Source organism: Vombatus ursinus, unplaced genomic scaffold (genome assembly GCF_900497805.2).
Source record: "Vombatus ursinus unplaced genomic scaffold, bare-nosed wombat genome assembly UNPS02014772.1, whole genome shotgun sequence".
In the NCBI taxonomy this organism is placed as follows: domain Eukaryota; kingdom Metazoa; phylum Chordata; class Mammalia; order Diprotodontia; family Vombatidae; genus Vombatus; species Vombatus ursinus.
In genome coordinates this window covers 5,491,684-5,516,072 of record NW_020954550.1, presented here as the reverse complement: position 1 = coordinate 5,516,072, position 24,389 = coordinate 5,491,684, and the positions used below count along the sequence as shown (strand labels likewise).

The following is a 24,389-nucleotide window of genomic DNA, read 5'->3' as shown; positions in this document are numbered from 1 at the left end:
GGAAGGAAGGAAGGAAAGAAGGAAAGAAGGAAGGAAGCAGGGGAAAGAAGGAAGGAAGGCTTGCTGGGAAAGGATAGCAAGAAATTAATTAATTCAAGATTCATTCAACAAACCTTTGTTAAACACCTTTAGACTATCATTAAAGGCCATAAGGTCTTCTGCCAGGTGCTGGGGGAGAAACAAAGATTAAAGATATTGTTCCTGCCCTCAAGGAGCTGCCAGTCCAATAGCTGAGAAAAGGAAATAAATGTAGAAAGAAACAGGTGCCAAAGAGAAGTGTGAACAAGGTTCTACAAAAGTCTGTAGGACAGAGGGATCACCTCAGTTGAGAGAGGGATCAGGAAAGGCATTCCTGAAAGGATGATTTTGCACTGGGCCTTGAAAGGTGGGAGGGTGGAGGGTGTTAGGTTGGTGGGGAGATGTCCTAGACTTAAGGGTCTACTTAACCCCTCAGCTCTGTGGTATCCCATTCCTTCACACAAATTGTGTCTGTGGCGTTATGATAATTATGAGAACAATAACGACTTCCATTTATGCAATGCCTTAAGGTTGAGAAAACAACAAAAAAAGATGGTTGACAACTTTATGGAGGGGGGTGGACAAGAAATGGTTTCAAAATAACTGCCCTTGAGCTGAGGAATTTGTGCTGTCTGGGATGGTCAAGGTGACTGGGCCAAACGCCTGTTCTCAAACTCACCACAAGGTGAGAAAACTAGCCAACTCCTCTGACTTTCAAAGCACAAAGATGGAAATAGATCATGGAGACAGAATGAAGACAAAAACTCCCAAAGTCAGACCTGGTCCCTCCATCTGGTTAAAGCGTCTTGAGCTATATAGTAAGTCAGTGGGCACATGGGACCAGAGAGTGTAGAAGGGTATTTCTGCTGCTTTTTATTACTGCTTCAATTGATGTAAAAAACCCAAGCACTTCTTGCCTTTTCAAAAGGGTAAAATTCCATCTCAAAGATTAGAGGAAAAAAAATCCACTTTTGATAGTTCTATAAAATTATGTGTAGATATTTATTAAAATGAAGGATTATTAGATACTGTCTTAAGATCTTAATTTTTGGAGGTGGGGAGCTGTGAGAAAAGTGAAATATTTTTAATCTCAGACTTTCTATTACTCAGCCCAGGGAAACATTTGTTATATTTTCAGTTGGAGTGAGACTGGCCATCCTTAAGCCTTATCTGCCCTCATGGTCTCTCTGAAACCTTCTAATAATAATAATAATAATAATAACTAGCACTTTAAGATTTACAAAGTGCTTTACATGTATTTTCCTATTTGATCTTTATAATAACTCTGGGAAGTAGGTACTATAATTGTCCTCATTTTGTTGATGAGGAAACTAAGGTAGATGGAGGTTAAGTGACTTGGCCAGGGTCACCTAGCTAGTAAGTGTCTGAGGCAGGATTTGAACTCTATCTGGCAGGCTAATACTGACTTTCAAGTTCAGCACTGTGCCATGCCCAGTCCTGTAGAGGACCAGACACTTTCGGGAGAAGATGCTGAAAGTCAGGAAAAATGACCAGCCTATGCCAAGTACTCCTGTAATATTCTCCTTCTGAGGGTCTGTCCAGGTCCTAGCTGTCACTCAGTAAAACTATCCCACTCTTGTATTTGTTGTTTTTGTCTTTTTTTTTTTTGGTGAGGCAATCAGGGTTAAGTGACTTGCCCAGGGTCACACAGCTAGTAAGTGTCATGTGTCTGAGGTCAGATTTGAACTCAGATCTTCCTGACTCCAAGGCTGGAGCTCTATCTAGCTGCCCCTGTGTTGGTTGTTTTTGAGGACTCACAATCCAGTTGTTCCCTGAGGGTCCCATAGACTGGATAGGGTCTGGGCTCACTGCCTCCATGTTGTGAGTTGTGGAGGTGTGTAGTATTGGCTCCTCTCCCAACAGGGATTGTAAAGATAACACCCGGAGTCTCTTGAAAGAAGCCTTATAACAGTGTCCCCTGTTCCTCCTCCCTCCTTCAGATAAATGGGAGGGAGTGAGGGGAGTTGAATAGGACTGTGAAAAAAAGGGGAAATGACTACTAAATGAGAAAGCAAATATAGAATGTATTAGTACTTGTGATGCAAAGCAGGGATGCCAACCCTACATAAATACCTCCATATTCCATATATATGTACATGTACAATAATGTAATATATACAAATGTATTATACATGTATTTTGACTCCAAGGCTGGCTCACTCTATCCATGAACAATGCTGCCCCTTTCTTATTCATACAAAATAATACAAAATTCCCCACTGCTTTTAATCTTCCCTTTATTCTACCACCCAGTACCCCTAATAGTTTGTAGAGATCCCTCCATCTCTGGAGTTGGAAGTGGCTTTCATGTAGCCTCATGAAGGGCCCTATGAACCACTTCCTCTGTCAATATACCTTCTTTTACCAAAAACTTGGCATTATCAGGGACTATTTTTTGCTTTTCTTCGTATCTCCAGCTCTTAGCATAGTACCTGGGCAAATAGTTAATAAATGCTTGTTGACTTGACTTGAATTTATAAGGATGTGTGAGAGAGATAATGAGACGACAGTAAAGGAATTGCTTTTCTATTCTCTCTCAGTCTATTCTTTACCTCATCAATATCAGAGCAGGTAATCCCATTTCCCGTATATCCCTCTGGACAGGGACCACACTGAAATCCATCTCTGGTGTTGGTACACCTGACTCCTCGGAAACAGGGGTTAGAGTCACACCTGCGAACCAGGGCTGCTGGAGTTGGAAGGGTGTTAGGCGTTGGTGACTGGGCACTGAGGGGGCCTGAAAAAAAGTTAAAAAAAACATCCAGGGCTGTTCCCTGACCCAACCAATCCACATTCCAGTGATAGCTGTCAATTTAGGAAAATTGCGACCTCCAAAGAATTCACGTTGTGGCTGACCCAAGGGGCAATGAAAAGATGCATAAGGGGCGTAAGTAATTTGTAACATACTTCCAGTGATAACTTTGGCACAAGAAATAACATGGGATTTGGGACTGGTACTCTGATTTCATTGGTGTAGACTGGGCATGGAGTCAAACTCAGGTAGGGGGCCTCTAAACCATATATAAGTATCCCTGAGTGCCATTCATTGACTCAGAAAACCACATGTTAACATTATCTATTTCTATTGTATTTTGGTTTATTTCATTAAATATTTCCCAATTACATTTTAATTTGAGTTGGCTGCACTCAGGAGTGTTGTGGGTGGCAATGCTGCTCCTGGCTACATGTTTGACACCTCTGGTGTAGAGGAGTCTGAGAAGAATGCTTCTACCAATGCAAATTAACATTCTACACCTTTTCTTGGTGTTAGACTATCTGCAAAAGAACTTCAGGATGTCACAGATGCTGCAATGTGCCGTAGGTGGATGTTTAATGAAATACAAAGACAAATTTGGCTTTTCCAGGGGACTTTCCATCCCAAAGTATATTAAAAGGCATACAGTCTTAGAAAGTTGTCTGGGGGCATTTAGAGGTTAAATGACTTGCCCAGGATCACACAGCCAGTAAGTGTCAAAAGTGAGAGTTGAACCCAAGTCTTCCTGACTCTGAGGCCATCTCTTTATCCACTATACCAAGTCGCCTCTCTGGTTTAAGGGATATTATTCAAGAAATTCATGACTGGAAAAGGAGGTGGGCTGGTTATGCAATAAAAGCAAGGATTACCAAGTTCATTACTGGTACCCAAGAAATGCAAAATGACCTAGATGAAAGCTGCTAGCACATCTATAGGAGAAAATGGAAGAATCACTGAAGATGAGGAGGCATGTACAGGTTGCTATTTGCATTGATGAAGGGAATATTCACATGGGATCACAGGTGTGTTGAAGAATTCTAGTAAGTATGGTCCTTTTTTGTTTAGAGCTGTGGTTTCATCAGTGTAGGGAAATTCCCTTCATGTGAGAGAAACTCTTCTGAAATTTCTGCTTCCCTGGATTGTTGTCTAGGAAACCAAGAAGTTAAGTGACTTAGCCAAAGTCAAACAGCTAGTGTGCATCAGAGGCAGGATTTGAACTCAAGTCTTCCATGACTCCAAGGCTGGTCTTTCTCCACTACTCCACATTGTTGTTTTTTTGGGGGGGTGGTTGAGGTAATTTGGGTTAAATCACTTACCCAGGGTCACACATCTAATAAGTGTCTGATGCCAAATTTGAACTCAGGTCCTCCTGACTCCAGGGTTGGTACTCTATCCACTGTGCCACCTAGCTGCCCACCTATACTATTTTTCAAGTAAATCCTTACTTCTCTTTCTTTTTGGTAATGAGGAATTTTATTCTACTCACAAAAAAGAATTTTCCTCTCAATTAACTCTTCCCCTGGACTATGTGCCAAGCCCTGAAGCTTCAGATCCACGAGGACTCCTCCAACTCTTGAACAACAACAAATTCAAAAAGCATTTTCGCTAATTGGCTCCTAGGATGCATCTTATTTATCTCATTAAATTAGTCAATTACGAGAAAAACACTTACCACATGCCTGACATTCAGCGATGGTGTTTCGCAAAAAAGAGGTTTCTTTGACCTTTAGAAACAGAAAGATGATTGAAAAGCGTTATGAGACTTGCAATCCAGGGACTGAAGCATCTCAGGGAAACGGTGGTAAAGACTCTGGGCATTGGCTAAGCTGTTGCCTGTGAGATTTGTCTTCCTGTCTGGTGCCTTGTTCCTTAAGTTCAAGAACCATTCAAAATGGTTATAGATTTAGAGATGGAAGAGACCTTAGAGGCCATTGAGTCTAACTCCTTCATTTTACATATGAGAAAACTGAGGTACAGAGAAGCTAAATGATTTCCCCAAAGTCATACAGCCAGCAAGTGTCTGAAGCAGAATTTGAACACAGGCATTCTTGACTTCCAGTCCAGTGCTTTGTCCAACATGCCACTTAGTTTCCATAGAACCCTACAATGATGGAGCTTTAAGGGGACATCTTCTAGCCTGTGGCAGTAATATGCCTCCACCATCTCTGACAAATACAAAGGGTATTTACTAATACTATTGGGAATGGGTCATGCTCAAAGGTTTATACTCTACCTGCTGTCTCAGGAGGTCTTTTACTTCTCCCAGTATTTTGTTGAGTTGCGTCATCTGACCCAAGACTTGCCAATTTATGTCTCCTGCTGGAATACCAAGGTGAAAAACCAGTGAGCTAGATTAAGAATGGTCATTTTACATGGCCCTTTGATGCCCATAGACTTGACCTAGACCAGAGAGCTCCCCAGAGAAATGGCAAAAGGCCAAAGATTAAAATACACAAGGACTCTGGATTAAGTCTATGCCAATTTTCTGACTTGCTTAGGTAATCATAATGAAGAGGATGATGATATCAATTATAATAATGTAGACAGATGAGAAAAAATGAGTTAGACAAAATTCATCCAAGTTTTAGAACTAAATCAACAGTATTTGTAATTCTAATTCAATATTTACACTCAGCCTTGATCTCAGTAAAAATGGAGTCAGTCACCTACATTAATCCCACTGGGCTGCTGCAACCAAATCTCTAGATATCATTTCAGGGATGTAGTCAATCAATCAATAAGCATTTATTAAGCACCTACTATGTTCCAGGCACAATGCAAGGTGTTGGGGATACAATTACAAAGAACAGAAATTAAAGGGATGTTAAACAGATTGTAGTATATGAATATAATGAAATATTATCATGGCATAAATAATGTGAAAAAAGATGTTTACAAATAGCCGTGGAAAGATTTGTGTGAATTGACAGAGTGAAGTGAGCAGAATGAAAACAATTTATACTATAAATAACATCAATATTATAAAAATGAACACTTTTGAAGGTTTGTATGAATTGATGAAGAATAAAATGAACAGAAACAGGAGAACTATTTATACAATAATATCATTATAAAAACAAACAACTTTGAAAGCTGTAAGAATTCTGATGAATGAAATGACCATCCAAAGTACCAGCAAACCAATGATGAAGCATGCTTTATGCATCCTGGACTAAGGGTACAGAATGAGACCCATTTTTCAGATATGACCAATTAGTGAATTTATTTTGCGTAACTATCCATTTTTTGCTACAAGGATTTGTTTGTCTTTTTTTTTAATGGGGTAGGGAGTGTGAGGGAGAAAAAAATAGAATTCTGTTAATTTTTTAAAAATCTAATTTAAAAATATTTTTAAAAGGAAGGAAATAAGCATTTATTAAGTGACTACTATGGTCCAGACTGTGCTAAGTACCACAAAAATATTATCTCATACATAATATAATACATACATGTAAATATGATCCTCACAACAATCCCAAGAGGCTATTTGAGGCAAAGAGAGGTTAAGTAACTTGCCTAGAGTCACATAGTCAGTAAATGTCTGAGGCAGGGTTGAATTTAGGTCTTCTTGTCATTAAGCCCAGCACTCTATCCTCTGTGACACTTAGCTACTTCTGGCAGCCATTTAAAACATACACGACATAAATATAAAGTGAATAAATATGAAGTAGTTTATATTTATTATTATTATAATATATATTATATATATATGTGGGAGAGTATTGTGTATGAGGTATAGAGAGAAGGCCAGTTGGGTTCAATTGAAGAGGGAAGGAGGGGTAGCCATGCCCAAGGATCCTGTAAAGCTAGTTTGAGGCAATAAAGCTAAACAGAGTTTATATTTTGTATTGGAGGTGGTAAGAAGCCAATGGAACTCAATGAATAGGTGAGTTACATGATCAGAGACATATTGAGGTAAGTTAAGTGTGAAGGATGGTGAGAGCCTTGAGGCAGGGGATCCAATTAAGAAGTTGTTGTCCATCCTTCTCTGTCTCTCTCTTTTTTTTAAGGCAATTGGGGTTAAGTGACTTGCCCAGGGTCACACAGCTAGTAAGTGTCAAGTATCTGGTCTGAGTCTGTATTTGAACTCAGGTCCTCCTGACTCTAGGGCCAGTGCTCTATCCATTGTGCCACCTAGCTACCCCTCCATCCTTCCTTCTTAAAGAGGACAATGACATTAGGAGGGTGATGTCTTGATTTGCAAGTGAATTGGATTCAAGTGAGAGAGGGCTGTGCAAAGTCACCAGCCTCACTCTCTCCTTTTCATCCACCTGGGTCAAGTGGAAAGATATAGATCAGGATGACTGGAGATGGCCCTGAAAGCGGTGGGAGACCTTGGCGTTTTTAAGGTAAGGTCTTTCCTAGGTCTCAGTTTATCTGAGGCAACACCCAGTGATTTAAGGATAGGTAAGGATCAAGGCAAAAGATGGCCAACCTTGCGTTCATAAAAGAATCAATCTAGGAGGGGAAGACCCTCAGGGTTTCTGGCCAGAACAGAAACAGTTGCTATTTACACTCACTCTGAACCAACAAAACCTGCAAACAATGAGCAAGTGAGTTTTGGGCTGGGGCCTATTATTGGCCAATTGGTGAGAGCCAGAGTGATTTGGGTTTGAAGGCATAGAAATAATTTAGATGAGAGGTGATAAGGGCCTGAATTTAGTTGGTGGCTTTGTGAGTGGAGAGAAGACTACAGATTCAATCGATGTTTAGAGGCAAAAATGTAAGATTTGACAACTGATTGGCTATGTAGTGATTAGAGAGAATAAGGAGTTGGAGTAGCTTGCCTTGTGAAGCTGTGATTGGACTGGAGCATCTCTAGTGCACCTTCCCCCCCCATGCCTACGGTGACTCCACAGACTGGGGAGGGGGCATACCTGAGCTTGAGGAGGGCACGTGGTCACTTTGCTGGAGGAAGCATTCTTGGAGGCTGGCAACCTGGAACAGTGAACCTCTCACAACCAGTTTTAGTTCTTCCAAAGTATCCTGGCAGAGGAAACATTCATGTCATTGATTTCTGGCATAATTCAAAAAGAAGCCATACTCGGTCATGATGTGGTAGCCCAGTGACCGCAGGCCGTGATTAGAGCCTCATCTCGTGGGCAGGAGGAGTGTTTCAGGGAACATGCCACCGTTGCTGTAAGGACAGGCACACCAGGCAAAATGCCTGAGGTTTCCCATCCAGTGAAAGAGGAGGCTTTAAGGATTTGGACAGTGTCCGTCCAAGGGAGTGAAGGCCCACGCCCAGAATATTTGCAGGGAGATAAGAGGAACTTCCTCCTAGGGAAGGGAACGTGGTGTAGTGGAAGGAGCAGCGGAGGCAGTCTAGAGGACCTGGATTCATTTACTAGTTACATGTGCTCCTGACCATGTTGCTTAATCACTCTGAGTCTCAGTTTTCTCAACTGTAAAATGGGGATGATAATAGCACCTACCTAATGGGGTTTTGGTAAGGATCAGCTGAGATGACATCACCTTCATTTCCAGCTATATCTTCCTAATCTCACCTAGGGAGCTAGTAGCAAAGAATGCCAAAATCACTTTGTAAAACAGTTAGGTACCATAGCAACTTTAGTTATTATTAGAACAATTGGAACTAAATAACTGTGTAGGAGGAGCTTTGATTGAGAGGAAGATCGTACAATGCAAACATTTGGAGTCATAGAATCTGGGTTCATATCCTGACCTTACTATTTACTTCCTGTGTGACCTTGATCATCACCTAACCTCTCTAGGCCTGTTTCTTCACCTGTAAAATGAGGGGATTGGCCTAGATGACCTCTAAGGCCCCTTCCAGTTTTAGATACTATGTTGGGTATATACATGTATATATACCTGTTGGGGACTATGTTATTGTTGTTCAGATGTTTCCAACTCTCCATGATCCCATTTTTATTTTTTCTTGGCAAAGACACTGGAGTGGTTTGCCATTTCCTTCTCCAGCTCATTTTACAGATGAGGAAACTGAGGCAAACAAGTAAGTGACTTGGCCAGGGTCACACACCTAGTGTCTGTCACATTTGAACTCATCTATCTTCCTTACTCTAGACCCAGCACTCTGGGCACTCTGGCGCCACCTAGCTGCCCTGCTGGGGACTATGGGGAAATGCAAAATAGCAATCTGGGTAGCAAAGGGTAAGATAGCCTGGGAACCACTGAGCTAAAGAAACCTGCACATTGGGGACTGAAAGTGACTAAGAATTTGAAATAGATTTTTGGGAAAGAGTTACTTAACAGTCCGTTTCCTTTCATTTCCCAAAGATTTTGTTTTCTTTGGTCTTTCAATGAAGCTTTCCTTCTTTAATATTGTGAACTACCAATTTGCAAACGGAGAACTGGGCTCAGCTTGGCTGTGGATGTGGGGAAGTACCATGCACAAATTTTCCCTGAGTTTTCTGGTTGGGTTTATGAGCCAGAGATGTAAAGAATTATCCAAAGTGTACTTGGGTCTTTCATGCTGTGAGAGTCTCAAGGGTTATTTTAGTTTTATTCTTTTATGCTGCCTACATGTTTAATGGAGGAGGTTTATAGAATAACAGACAGAGGCATAATTGTGCTTCTGCTAAGAGACAAGGATGCTCTGGTGGTTTGGAGGACTCCTCCTTCAGAAGGCAGTTGAGTAAAGAAATCCTGTAGAAATTCAGTTTTTTAGGAAGAATATTTATGAGGGTCTCCCTTTCCACTCCTAAGTACTAACTTCAAGGAATGTTGACATCTTTAGGCTGGTGGACAATGACCTCAGATTTCTTCAGTGATATAATTATTGACTTCCAGGTTAAATGGTTTGACTCATCCTGGCATTTTGAATAACCATTAATTTCCTACAGTCCCCATCTTCCTGAGCTTCTTCACACAGTTAGGCATTGTCTATTCAGACAGTCTATGCATTTAAATTTTCTTGGAGTTTTCCCTGAATATTGTCTTCTGTTGTTCAAGAATATATTTGACCACAGAGTAAGAGTAATAATTTTTATGCTGGGTCATAGGATTATAGGACCATAAGTTTATAGGAGAAGATCATCAAGTCTTACCAACTCATTTTTACAGATGAGTAAACTGAGGCACAAAGAGGTTAAGTGATTTTTGTCTAAGATAGATAGACAGCTAGATAGTTAGAACATGTCGGGCACTGTGCAAAATCCACCCAGTTACCATGTGGCACTATAAATGGCAGAATTGGAATTTTTTGTTGTCTTTGTAAATGGACAGCCCACAGATCAAAGAATCACAGGAACATAGTTGTAGGGCTGCACAGGACCTTACAGGTCTTCTATGTATCTCTGTAACCATGCAAGATCTATATAAAGCCTTTATTTCTACCCATTTTTAATGTAAAGTAAAAATTAGCCAAAGCAAAGTTGAAAGATAAAAAAAAGTGAGAGATTATTACCTCTCTCTCTCTCCCTCCCTCCCCCCCCTTTCAGAATTTATACATAGAACTGTTTGCAGACAATTTCCTCTTTTATGGTTATGGTTATGTGGAGAAACTGAGGCTCAGAGAGATTAGGTGATTTGATCACAATCACATGGGTAGTAAATGGCAAAGCTCAATTTGAATCCAGATCCTCTGGATCCAAATTCAGTACTATGCATGATACAATGGTTATGTAGTCAATTGGAAAAGATACTGTAAAGTAGATCTTGGGAGCTTCCTCCCTGTTAGAAGTTAGAATCTCCATCGTTACTACGTTTACTAAGTTTTTTGGTGTTTTTTCCAGCTCTTTGCTTTTGGTTGGTGATACACAAAATCCATGGACAAATTACTGTGGTGTGGCGTCAGCCCATGAATCTACCTTTGAAGGAACAGAGGCTGCTCTACTAACCTGTGCTTTCCTCTGGAATGTCCTCAGTTCAACAGGCTCAGAACTGTGAAAGAGCCTAGAAAATGCCCTGGGGAGATCCTGGATGGTGTCCACCTGGTTACAGTCTAAGTAGAGCTCCACCGAGCTGGACCCTCGGTGAAAACTGCTCAGTCGAAGGATCATCTTGTGGCGCTTGCCATCAGCTACCTGGATGTTGTTGAAGACCACCAGGTGTATCCTCCCATCAGCCTTTAGGTAACGGAGGATGGCTGGAATAAAGCACAAGTTAATGATGGGGAAGAGAAGCAAGAGAGAGTATCCAGGGGAATACTTCAGTATCAGTCAGAGATGGAGGGATTATAGGGACATTGGTTATCCTCTTATATTCAACCAAAAAGCCCACCCACAAGCTAACAATCTGTTAAGTCTAATGAGATTGTATGATTTTAGAAGGCAGAAGCATGCCTCCACCTCTTGGCAAAGAAATGATGGAACTGAGGTGGAGAATGAGGCATACATTTTCAGACACTGTAGTATTTTGTTTTGTTTTGTTTTTTGTTTGACTATACTTATTTATTATGAGAGAGGTTTTCTATGCAGGAGGTGGTGTGGGTAGTGAGAGAAATGATTCCCCCCAAAAAGTAAGGAAAGACTGTCAATAAAACATCAAAAAATCTGGAAATTCAGACAACGTAGAAACAAATAATATCAATAAAATTGTATTTGAAACATAAAAAATGCAGAGAGGAAAAGAAAAAGTTCAAAAGAAGACACAAACAGGGCAACTTTGTTACTACCATGTTAAATTTATTATGAACTTAAAAACTGTATATAACAGAAGTTCATAGTTTCATATACAATCTCTTTTTTTGTTCTTTGCATATCAAAATTAAGATGGAGTTAAGTTCCTAATAAAACAATTTTAAAATAAAATAAATTCACTACTCCTTGCCCCACATCCAATCTAATGAGGCTGTAAATTGGGAAAGGGCTAAGTCTTCTATTTCTTTATACCTTCCAACCTGCGTAACACAGAGCTAGGCAGCATTTTGTAAGTACTTGTTGATTTTCCATAATATTTTTTCATAACCCATTCCATGTTTCTTGCTTATACTTTAATTTGCTCTTTCATGATACAGTTTAAGCCAAGTTCCACCTACTGATAGAACTTTCTAAAATTTTTCGTGATAGATCTTGTCTTTAACATCACTTTCACTTCCTTTTTTAAAAAAATTACATTTTCATATTTTTATTGTGAACGTAACAACCATAAATTACATTTCAATATACAAAGAACAGAAAAGAAGATTGTATAATAAATAGAACTTTTGTTGTGTACAGTTTATTTTTAAAGGAATAGACATATATCAAATTTTACAAAGTAGTAACAAAACTGCTCTGTTTGTGAGCCTTTCTGTACTTTTTTTTTGTTTTCTTTTGGTTACTCCTCCTGCCCATACTTGGTGTTACTTTGTAACAAAAGAGAAAAAGGAAAGAGGGGAAAAAAGGTAGTTCAGCAAAACTAACACTTCAGTCAAATGTAACATTCTATGCTCCACATCCATTGTCTACCATCTCTATAAAGAAGAAGAGAAGTACCCTTTCTCATGTGTTCTTCAGAGCAAACTTGGTCATTATAACACTTCAGCTTTTAGTTTTGGCTTTTTTTTTTGTCTTTCCAGTTAGATTGTTGTAGCCATCGGGCATATTGTTTTCCTGGTTCTGATTACTTCACTTTGTATCAGTTCACACAAGACTGACAGTTTTCACTGCAGAATTTTATCTCAAAATTTTTGCCAAAGCTCCAGTTCTGTTTTTTCAAATGCCTCCTGGGCAGCTGTCCCTGAGGTGCCCAGTGGTGCCTCAAACTCAACAGGTACAGAATTGAAAGTTTTATTCCCCCTCCCCAAACCTGCCTGGTTCCAAACTACCTTATTTCTATTAATGGTGCCACCCTCTCCTCAGTCACTCAGGCTCCAAACCTTGGTGTTATCTTGGTGTCCTTCCTTTCCCTCACCTTCCACATTGAATCAGCTGCCAAGTCATGTGGATTCTACCTCCACGATTCCTCCCTTTCCTGCTTTCTATTCATGCTGTCACCATCCTAGCTCAGACCCATGTTCTTTATCTTCTGGACAACAGAAATAATGTGCTGACTGGTCTCTGTGCCACCAGTCTCTCCTCTGTCTATCCTACCTTTCATTCCACTCCCAAAGTAATCTTTCTAATGCACAAAACTGATCAGGTCAGTCTACCATTCAAAAATCTTTGGTGGTTCCTCATGCTAAGAATCTGGGTTTGTAACTCCCAGCTCTGCCACTCATTAGGTGACCTTGGATAAATCATTTTGCCTTCTCTGGGCCTCAGTTTCCTTCTTTGTAAAATTAAGAGGCAGGACAAGTTGACTTCTAAGGTCCCTTCAATCTATGATCCTCTAACTTAAAGAATGAATTATTAAGTTCTCACTCTGGCATTCAATGCTTTCTATAATCTGGCTTCAATCTGCTTTTGTGACTTTCTTTCCCCCTTTACTCTTCATTCAGTCCATGAGTCAGTGCGACTGAGCTCCTGTTTCTGGTCATATCTTGCCTCCTCCCACCTTGGTGCAATTGCAGCATGATTTTTCCCAAACTGGGTATGGACTACCCCCACATATCCAGCTGTCAAAACCCAATTTAGATGCTGTCTCCTCCGCAAAGCCTTCTCTGATTTTCCCTCTGGTGAAGCTGCAATTCTCAAATCTCTCATTCCTCTTGTTTTAAATTAACCCATATATTTGCCCCATCTTGACTTGTATGATAATTGTTTATATACATGATTCTTTCCCTCAATAGACTGTGAACAACTGGAGTACAAAGCATGCCTGCCTGCTTTCTTCCCTCCCCCCTCTTTCTACTTTCCAGCACCCAGCACAGTAATCGTAGCTAACAGTGATATCACACTTCAAAGTTGGCAAAATGTTACATTTTTATTATTGTATTTTGTCCTCACAACAGTGCTGGAAAGTAAGTGCTATCATTCCCATTTTATAGATAAGGAAACTGAGGTAGACAGAAGTTAAGTGACTTGCCCAGGGTCACACAGTTAGTAAGTTTCTGAGGCAGAGATTTAAACTTAGGCCTTCCTGACTTTAAGTACAGTACTCTATCCATTAAGCTGCCTTGCTGTCTATAGATTATACATAGCAGACCCTTAATAAAAGTTTGAATTGAATTGTTCTTTGACATTTGCCATATTTGTTCACTTTTGATTTTTCTCAAAAAGTTCATTCCACAAGGCTTTAAGTGTCTGCTGTGTATAAAGAACTGTGTTAAGTGCTGGGGTAGAAACAAAGTTTAAATAAAGCAGTTTCAGTCCTCAGATCCTCAAGACCAAGCTGCCTGGTCTTCAAGTATGGGGCCCAGCTAACTAGGACTTAAGGCCACATTATGTGGCCCAGAAAGAGCAAACACCACCAAGGTCCCATGACATATGGTGGTAATAAAAATAATCAACACATGCCTACTTGAGTCTACACAAGGAAGCTCCTGTGTGGCAACATTGCTGAGTATTTGAACTACGTATAAGCTGCAATGCTTTCTTCCAAGGAATAACAGGCATCCATCGGCTGGTGCTGCACAGCCCAACCATCCAGGGAGACTCAAGCAAGGTCACTTTCCATTCTCAGCACTGTCAGATGCATCGCTCAGTATGGCTTTATGGTGAAGTCAGACGATGTAGTTGAAAAATAGTATCTGTCTTCACAGAGTCAATCTGAGTGTGATGAGAACCCAGATCCTGTCTGGCCTGATTGACTATGACCAGGACAGAAGCTACAGCCCTGCTGGAATATTTTTTATTTTTATTTTTTTGCTATGTAATTTTTTTAAATTCAAAAAATTATTACTATTAATATTGATGTTTCATATTAAAATATTACATTGAGAAAAGAATTCTGTTACAAATTTATATGCGTAGTTGGGCTAAAAAAAGTTGCCAATATAATAGGATATTTTTTTCCAAATGTCATTTCTCTTTATGCAACTACTGGGCATGGTTTCTGGCACACTCTTACACTGCAACCTATTTCAGGAGGTCACTCATATTCACATTCTTTGCAGAAGTCCATTCCAAAAATTCCAAAGGAAATGTGCTGAGTTTTTATATAATATGGGTAACATGAGCTCAGCATCTGACAGTTTAATCAAATGCATTGACACCAAGAAAATCCTTCAAAGGGTCACTCTGCCCTCCTCAGGCAAGCAGGCCTAGATGACAGTTAGAAGCTGCCAAAATTTTGTCCCTGTGGTAGTTCTTGAAAAAACAACCAGAGGGAAGAGTTCACCAGGCCCTTCACTCCTTCAGCTGAAGCCCTGGTGCTATCCTGGGAGGGCTCGGAATAGTAAATAAGCTAGTATGTCTGGGAGGAGGAGAGTAATATATAAAAAGTCTGGAAAGGCAGGGTAGGCCCAGGTTGTGAAAGGTTTTAAATGCTATACAGAAAAATTTATATTTCATCCTAGAGGCAACAGGGAGCCATTGGAGATCTCTTTCCAGACTCAATACAGCCTATATTAATACTAATTTATGTCATTTAATTTGTACAACACTCTTACAATCTTTCAGAACTGGTTTCAGTGTCAAAGGACCCAGGTTCATAATCTGGCCAACGATGAAACATACTCTCCTTGACTAGACCACATAGCCATTCCACCTTCAAACGCTCTCAGTGGGGGTAGTTGTCATGACCTGTTCCTATCCTGGGGTAAAATGCCATTTTTGTGATAGACATTCTGAGTAAAATGGCTCATTTCCTCCTTTATGATTGATCTTGCATTTTGGTCAAGGGTATACACCCATTTCTTTAAAAAAAATTTCTAATGGTCCTTGCCCTTGAGAAACTTACATTCTATTAAAAGGGGTACAACCTGTTCATGGCTAAGATAAATAGGCTGCCTTGGGACATTATGAGTTTCTCACATCTAGAGATTTATAAGCAGAGATTGAACAAGCATTAGTGTAAATAAAATTCAAGCTTTGGTAGATTTTGTACTGCATGACTCTGAGGTCCCTTTTAGCTACGAAACTCTAGGATATTATCTCTCTTTGAGTGATATTAATAGCTAACTTTACTATACTATTAATAGCAATTCACAACCATTATTTTCATTTGATCCTTACAACAATACTATAAGGCCATTAGGGTAGACATTATTATCTCAGTTTTATAGATGAAGAAACTGAAGTTCAAGGAGGTTAAATGATTTGCCAGAGATCATACATACATACATACATACAACGGTAGAACCAGGATTTAAATTCTTGTCTTTTGACACTAAGTCCAATGCTCTTTACAACGAGATAGATCAAGACTGATTTTAAGGGGAAAATTGTTGTTCCTTTGTTTAAATCCATAGAAAACAATGTCTAGGCCTATCCAATCAGTGCCTTTCAAGTAACACAAATTCATCAGTAAGAAACTCACCTAGTTAACCATTTTAAACCCCTCACTCCAGAAGACTTACCATGAATTAATGCAAAATAAAGTAAGCAGAACTAGGAAACTAAATAAATACACAATGACTCCAACAATCCAAGTAGAAAGAATAACAGCACATCAAAACCAAACACTGTGTCATTATAATGACCAAGCACGGCCCCAAAGAAAGGAAGTGAGAATACATCTTTGCTTCTTTGCAGAGCTGCGGGACTCTGGTGTGGAACATGATGCATATTGTTAGATTCAGTTGATATGTTGGTTAGTTTTATTGAACTCTCTTTTTTCAAAAATTCTTCGTTATAAAAGATGGCTCTCCAGAGTCATCGACCACAGTAGTGGAGGGGTAGGGGAGGTAAGGGAAGAATAAGAATAATTCTTCTCCCTCTTCCCTTCTCTCCCTTTCTGATTTTCCACTTGGTCCCACCTCATCCCAACAGATATCCATGGGCTCCTGAAGGAAGTCTGAACAGGAAATAGGATTCCCTTAATCTGAATCCTCACTATTCATTGCTGACTGCTCTTCTGGGACACTAGACCTAATAACAGATGGATCAACCCTTTGAGAGGGGGAACAGAGGGGTAAATCAACTGGGGAAATCAACAAAGGGTGGACCAGAATGGTTTCTACCCCTTTGGAAGTAGTGGAACCAAATGAATGCTATCCACAGAAGACCTGGAACCCCTCTCCTTGTTCCACCCCACCCCAAGCCCCGGTCTTCACTCAAGGGAGCACCATGATTTGGAAAACAGGTACTGGGTACAAGTGTGTTTCTTCAGCTGTGGGTTAGTCAGCTTTCATTTCCTTTGTTTTGATTCCTTACTGACCAAAGGAGGTTTGTGCAACAATTTACAGCTGCTCACTCTCAGCCAGTAGGAGGATGTAATTTGCAGGTTCATAAGAATAAGGATCAGATAAAATAATATATGGAAAAGCATTTTATAAACCTTAAGTGCTATATAAATTGTGGTTATTATTACAGTAATAAATTTTAATTACCCATTATAATATATTTTTATCTGTATCATAAGGATTCCGCAGAGATATCTTCTTAATACTGGATGCCAGGAAGTAGTACATTGGAAAGAATGCTGAATTTGGAGTCAGGCAGCCTGAGTTTTAATTCTGGCTCTGTCATTTACTACCCATGTGCCCTTGGGTAAGTTGCTTGATTACTCTGGACCTCAGTTTCCTCATATGTAAAATGAAAGAGTTGTACCAGATGACCTATAATAGCTTGTCCAGGTCTAAATTTATCATCCAGTGATTATATAGTCATAATTGTAGTCTATGAAACTGTGAACTAGAGGATTAGTGTATCACCTCTGATTCATCAAATGAGAAAATATATGAAAAGTACTTTGCAATCCTTAAAACATGATATAAATATTAAATATCATTGTCATTATTGTTTTTAAATGACCACCACTTGGCCAGATTTTGCTTTTTCTTTGCATTTTTCTACCATTGTTAGGTTCTAGAGAAAAAAAGGAAGTGTGGAGCTGAATTCCCTGGGATATTTAACCTAAAAGTATTGCCTAAGGTTATTCTGATGTTGAACCGTGAGTAAAGGAATTCGGGGGGTCCTGAGCTTGTGGGAGGGGGTGGGAAGAGAGAGTGCTTTAAGCATGAAATACTTTTTTTGGCTTTGAGGTATGGTCCCTTTTTTGGCTTTTTTGGGACATCTTGCTTCCCAACCTTGCAGCAATCCTTGGGAGAAGTCAGAGGCTGCACCCAACCTTGGAATCTCCGGTGTTGAGACTGTGAAAACATCTGGTGATCAGCCTAGGGAAGCAATGAACTAGAGATGACAGTTTTTCCTTGATTCAGTAGCCAGGAGCAAGACGGCTGCAGGGTGATTTTTTCCCTCTTTCACCATGAGACTTTGAGACTACGGTACTGAAAGTTGTTTCCCTAAAAAGGCATTAGTCTGTGAGGGTGGAGGTAAGATTTCAGACCTCACTGGGAGTTGTGGTTGTCCACCATTCCATCATTTTAAAGCTAACGTTCTTAATTTCATTATCAGGAATCTGGGAAATTTTGGATTCTGCCAAGGAGTGGCCCTGCTTCTCTGGACTCCAAACTCTATACTTAGTTTTAATTCTCCTTTCATAAAAATAGACTGTCATTTATATAGGAGTGACCTCTTATATAATTTTTTCAGGTCACTTAAACTTGGAAAGGAGATTAGAATCTCAGTGGGATGGGGGCTGAACCATGAGAGATTAATATATTATTATAATTATTTGTATCTCTAGGCAAAAACCCAGGCTTCATTAAAAGGAAAGCTCCAGAATCAGATCCCATCCACAAACACAGTGCAAAGACAGTCAGAACCTGGGGTGGATAGGTCCTGCTTGGGCCATTTCAGTTACTTGGGTTGACAGTTCACAGCTTGGAAAGTTATCTGGTGAGTTACCCAGATAGAGCTCTCTGAATAGATATTCCAGAAAACCTCCTAGTGCCAATGTAAAGTAAGGGCTTATGTGGATGAGAGCATGGCCTCCTCCACTCTTATAATTATCACATATAAATATAAATAAAACATAGTTTTAAAAGTTTCTATTGGTTTACTTATTTAATATCTTTCAGCTCTTAAAAGCTTAGTATCTGTATATAGCTGTGAACCTAGGGCTAATTTTATGACAACAGTTCAACTCAGCAAACATTTATGAGGCACTTACTATGTGCAGGACACTGTGCTAAGCACTGGGGATATGACAATGAAAAATTATACAGTGGTTACCCTCGAGGAGTTTATAACCTATTGGGGGTGGGGTTAAGACATGTATGCAGATGATTAGAATAAGAGTTAGAAAATCACTAAGTGAATATATTGTGAAGGGTGTACCAAGAGCCCCTCTAAGAAATTATTGAAAAGACATAGAATGTCAAAGTAAGAGAACATTATAGACCAGCTCCAGGGAACTGGCTGCATTATAAGAGGATAATGTTTTGTCTGTTTGGACAGTCAATCAATCAACTCAGCATTTTTTGAGTGCCTACTATGTTTCCATCATGCTTTGGTCCATGAGGTCATGAAGAGTCAGACATGACTGAATCTATGTTCCAGGCACTGTGGCAAGTATTGAGGGTATAAAGAAAGGCAAAAGAGAGCCCCTGGACAAAAGGAATTCAGAAAGCTCTGGTCTTTAGATAGCACCCTCAGGGCAGGCATTTGGTGTTCTGCTTGACATCTGACTCATGCTCCTCTGCAGTGGCATGAGCATTATCATCTTCACATTTACCATCACTGTACACTTGTGTTTTTCCTCATTGAGGACCAATGTGTGTTTTAAATAGGGCAGCTGGGTGGCACAGTGGATAAAGTGCCAGTCCTGGAATCAAGAGGACTTGAGTTTGAATCTGCCCTTAGACACTTACGTGGCAAGTCACTTAACCCTCTTTGCCTCAGTTTCCTCATCTGTCAAATAAGTTGGAGAAGGAAATGGCAACCTATTTCAGTATTTCCGCCAAGAAAACCCCAAATGGGGTTATAGAGAGTCAGCCATGACTGAAATAACTGAACAACAACAATGTTTTTAAAAGGTGCTTTTCTCACCCCTTGCAACGGATTTTCTTGTTTGAATTTGCTAATTGATATTTCTACATCCCCTATGCTCTGCCTTGGCAATTTTTATGCCTTACAAACAAACATAAGTGGAAAATCACCAAATTTATATTCCTGAAAATTGTGTTAATCTTCCAGCTATGTTAAATTATAAAAATCCTGTGCATTAAAAAAAATCACTTAGAGTGGTTTGAACAGATGTAATTGCTATGTAATATAAATATGCATAATCAAAATAAAACATATGGAAAGGAAATATGGGAAGTAGTATTTCAGATAAGTATGATACTTTATGTTTGTGATGACTAATTAATGCATTTCACACGACATGAAAATGAGACTTATCATTATCACTTTGTTTTTTAGGGCCTACAATCTAGGTGAAGATTGTAATGAAGGATGAATGCAGAGTTAGAATTGAAAATGGAGTTTTCTAGAGCATGTACAAAGCTCATTAAGCAAAGGCAGAGTGAATTAAATCACAGAAGGGTAGAATATTAAATGTTCTGCAGACTTCAGAGGTAGATTATCTACATCACTGATTCTTAACCTAGGGGCCATGAACTCCCTAGAGCACTGTGGATAGATTTCAGGGGATCAGTGAATGTAGGGCTTTTAATAGTTTGATAAACTATTTCGATATAATCTATTTCTTTTGCAAATACATATACAAATATACATATATTTTATTTTATGCATTTAAAAACATGATTCCAAGAAGGGGTTCATAAGGCTTCTCCAGACTTCCAAAAGAGTCCATGACATGCTTTTGATCCAGAAAAACCTCCCAATCTATCTAGAACTCCCTTCTCCCACATCCTTGCCACATATGTGGTCATATAGCTTCTGCTTAGACACTCTCAGTACAGAGATATTAGTGATCTCATACCATTTTGGGAAAACTTGAATAGTTAATAAGTCTTTTATTAGATTGAACCAATATCTGCTCTCCTTTCACTATCACCTATTGCTCCTATTTTTTTTTCTATGAAATCACATCGACTAAGTGTCTTTCAGATGAGAGCCCTTTAAATATTTGACAGCTACTGTACTAGGTTCCATCCAAGTCTCTTCTCTAGGCTAAATATTCCTAGTTCCACAAACTGTTCCCCAAATTACATCATTTCTAGACAGAGAAACTATGGTGTAATAAGGAGAAAGACAGCCTTGAAGGCAGGATAATCTGGATTCAAGTCGTACTCCTAACACATATTGGCTATGTGAGCCTGGGAGAGTTGAGATGCACTTTATGTCTCTCTGAGGAACTTTGGTATTAATTGTGAGACATGGAAGACACTGGCACAAGACTGTTTAGCACGGTGTGCCTGCATTTAAAGAAGGCACTGTGCTCTATGAGCAAAGCAGAATTGCAATAGTTCAAAAGAAACATGAAATGTTCAAATTTAGATACATCTCCTTCCCAAATGTTCATATAGATTATTTGTGCCCGACCTGTGGTAGAGCCTTTTGAGCTTGTGTTGATGGGATCAGTCACTGTTGGACATATTGTACATTGACCCCCAACATCATGATGTCATTTTGGTCCTCTTTGATTGAGGACAACAAACAAAAAAAGTGAGCCTGGACAACTCACTTAATCTGTCTCTCAGTTCTCTAGGTAATTCTAAGACTATAAATTGCAGAGAAAGTGCTGACTTGCATTGGCATTGGGAGCTCCCTCACCTGGGAATTCCCTATACTAGTGAAATCGTAGTTTGTATCCCTACCCAGACACTTTGCCATTAGTAGTTACTTTCTTTTAGGTGCCTTCAATTTTGTCCATCTCTCTTAAAATGCAGTGCTCAGAAAGAACTGGGAGCAAAGTTGGTGCCCATCAACTGGGAAATGGCTAACTGAATTGTGGTACATGAATGTAATGGAATATTACTAGGACATAAGAAACAAGAATTATGAAGAATTCAGAAAAGTATAGGAAGACACGTGAATTGATGTAGAGTAAAATCAATAGAACCAGGAAAACAGTATACATCATGACTAGAACAATGTAAATGGAAGAACAAAGACAAAACCAAATGCTACATAATTAAAAGGATCAAATTTGGCCCTAAAGAAGAGTTGGGAAATTTATATTGACCTCACTCCTTTCATTATACACATGGAGAATGATAGGTGTGAATATTACAAGACTGTCAGACTGGGTGCCTATATTAGTTACTTCTACTGAACTACTTTTATACCTCTTTTTTTTTTTTAAATCTTTGTTACAAGGGCGAGTTCCCTGGGTAGGGAAGGAGCATATGCAGAAATGAATGCAATGTAAAAATAAAAGGCATCCATAAAAATAAGATAACATGTTTAAAATGTGCTCAGAACTGGGCAAAGTATTCTCGGTGTAATTTGACCAAGGAAGTGAATAGCAGGACTACAGCATACGCCTCCCCTCTAATACACTCAATGCTAACTTTCAATTATTGGTTAAGGATTAATAATTGGTATTATTGCACCTGTCATGTGTCAGGCCCCGATCTCACATGGAACCTTCCCCAAAGTATTACAAAATATTTAATGCATCTGTTATGCCGTATCTATTTACTTTTGGGCTCTTAGACGCGGTTGACAAATTTCCACTGGCCTGTAATTTGCTTTTATTTTTACAGAAAAAAAAGCATCCAGCTAAGATTGTGTTTAGATAGCCTGGTCCAGGTCTCCCATCTAAGAGTTTCCTAATCATATCCTGTTTCATTTCACTCAATTAAATCTCTAACATTCCTCAGATGTAACTCATTTCATAGCTGTCACAATGCTTCTGACTCTCTCTACTCCATGGATTAATCTGACTGCATGGACAGAATGTTTATACTAATAGTCATTTGATTTTCAGCGGAGAGGACCAAGAAAAGACATGCTAGTTTTCCACTTAGAATCATAACAGAAGTCATTCTCTTTAGAGCTCTGGAATGAGAATCACAGAGGAAGGAAGAAAAAGGGACGAGAAGGAGGGAGGGAGTGAGGGAGGGAAACAAGCATTTATTAAGCACCTGCTACATACTGGGGATTGTGCTAAGGCATAGAGGGCCAGTGGAGGCCATTCAGGACTTTTCTCTATCCACGTGAATGAAAATCTCAAGGGGCTAATTTGAAGGCTTCATATGAGTTTAGAGGATGAAATATGTGCCTTCCCAGTTCCGCATAAATCAGATTTACCATGACTTTTTTCTCAAGAAAATTCTAATTCAATTCCATGGAGTATAACAATTCAGGTTGGAACGGTATAGAAGGTAAACCTGCCACTTTTGTACTTGTGGGTAGCCCGTAACATTAAAGGGGGGGAGGGACGGGATGTGGGACCAGGGAGCAAAACCTCACCTTCCCCCTACCATAGAAACCTATGAAAGTCTGCCAACCATAGGCAGACTGGAAAGGACATTAGTAATGATTCAGTTCAACCACTTGATTACAAATGAGAAAGCTGAGGCCTCCCCAAAAAGGTGGAAGCAATCTGTTCAAGGTCACACATGGAGTAAATAGTCGAGCTGAGATTTGAACTCAGGACCTGTGATTTCTGCTCCTGACATTTCACTTTTCCCATTGTCCCTTTAAGCTATATGTATATAATGAGAAGAAAAATTCCTTCCTGCCTGCATGGGATCATAGCTGTAAAGCTGGAAATGGCCTGAGAGTTCATCTCATTTAATCCACTCTTCTCACAGATGAGGAAACTGAGGTCTAGATGGGCAATGTGATTGGCTTAAGGCCACAGAGCCAGAAATTGAACTCAGGTCTCCTGATTTTAAATTCAGCATTCTTTCCTCTCCTCTAGGCCGGATGGTCTGGTACTGAGAATGGAGTTACTCTATCAGGGCTCCCCTTACTTGATTGGAGTTCTAACCGTTGTATGTTGGTTTGAGGCAGTAGCATGAACTAAATTATGTTCTTCTTGCTATGTAAGATGGAGAAAAAAAGGAATTGGGATGGTTCCTGACCATTAATTATGACCACGTCCCCAAGTTCCCTATTAACATTATTTTACCAAAAGTGAGGTTTAGAAGAAGAGAGGAGGGACAGATAAAGAGGATGGAAAAATCATTCTGGTGCACTATGCATGAAGGTGTGTGTGTGTGTGTGTGTGTGTGTTTCTGTGTACATATGTGCACCTATGGAACCAAAAATCCTTGAAGTACTAGAGTCAAGAAAAAGGGAAAGACAGGGTCTTGAAAGAAATTAACCCAGATCCACTCCCTTTTTCACCTCAAACACAGTAATCACCATAAGATCCTCTGATGGTTACTTAGTTATTTTACTTTCCCAAGCTTAGGGAATAAATCATTCAATCATGACTAATTCTATAAGAGAATCTATAACATCGGTAATGTCTATACTATAAGAGGAAATCAAAGTAAGGTGTCAAATCTCACCAGGGTCAACCAGAAGAATTTTGCCTTTATTTATGTGTGTAAGGCAGAGCATACATGTATCTGTCACATTCTCTAGTAATCAGAAACATGTGTAGTCCTAGGGAGTGAAGTAGGGGGAAGAAAAAGGAAATCAAGTTCCTAGTTTCTTTGGGAGCCATTCGGGGGTGCTTTGAGCATCTCCTTTTGACAGCCAAAAAACAAAATGAGAAAAATGTTGCCTGATTGGATGCGTTTACTTTACGAGGCAAGTGGGTCTTGAGATAATCAGCACAAATCCTTGGTTTGAGATTTGCTTTCTTCTTCAAGCCCAGGAAGGTGCTTGTGGTTCATTTATATGGATGAGGAGGAGGAGAAAGGAAGAAGTTCCCT

General features: G+C 39.6%; 1 protein-coding gene across 1 annotated transcript in view; it reads right to left on the bottom strand.

The window, feature by feature from the left end:
• Positions 1–24,389, bottom strand: part of THBS4 (thrombospondin 4) — a 55,784-nt gene that overhangs the window by 26,240 nt on the left and 5,155 nt on the right. The window contains exons 3-7 of the mRNA XM_027863544.1: positions 10,618–10,865; positions 7,672–7,780; positions 5,028–5,110; positions 4,467–4,518; positions 2,592–2,776 (exon numbers count right to left, since the gene is read on the bottom strand). Of these exons, the coding sequence (XP_027719345.1) occupies positions 2,592–2,776; positions 4,467–4,518; positions 5,028–5,110; positions 7,672–7,780; positions 10,618–10,865 (677 nt within the window). The remainder of the gene's footprint in view (positions 1–2,591; positions 2,777–4,466; positions 4,519–5,027; positions 5,111–7,671; positions 7,781–10,617; positions 10,866–24,389) is intronic.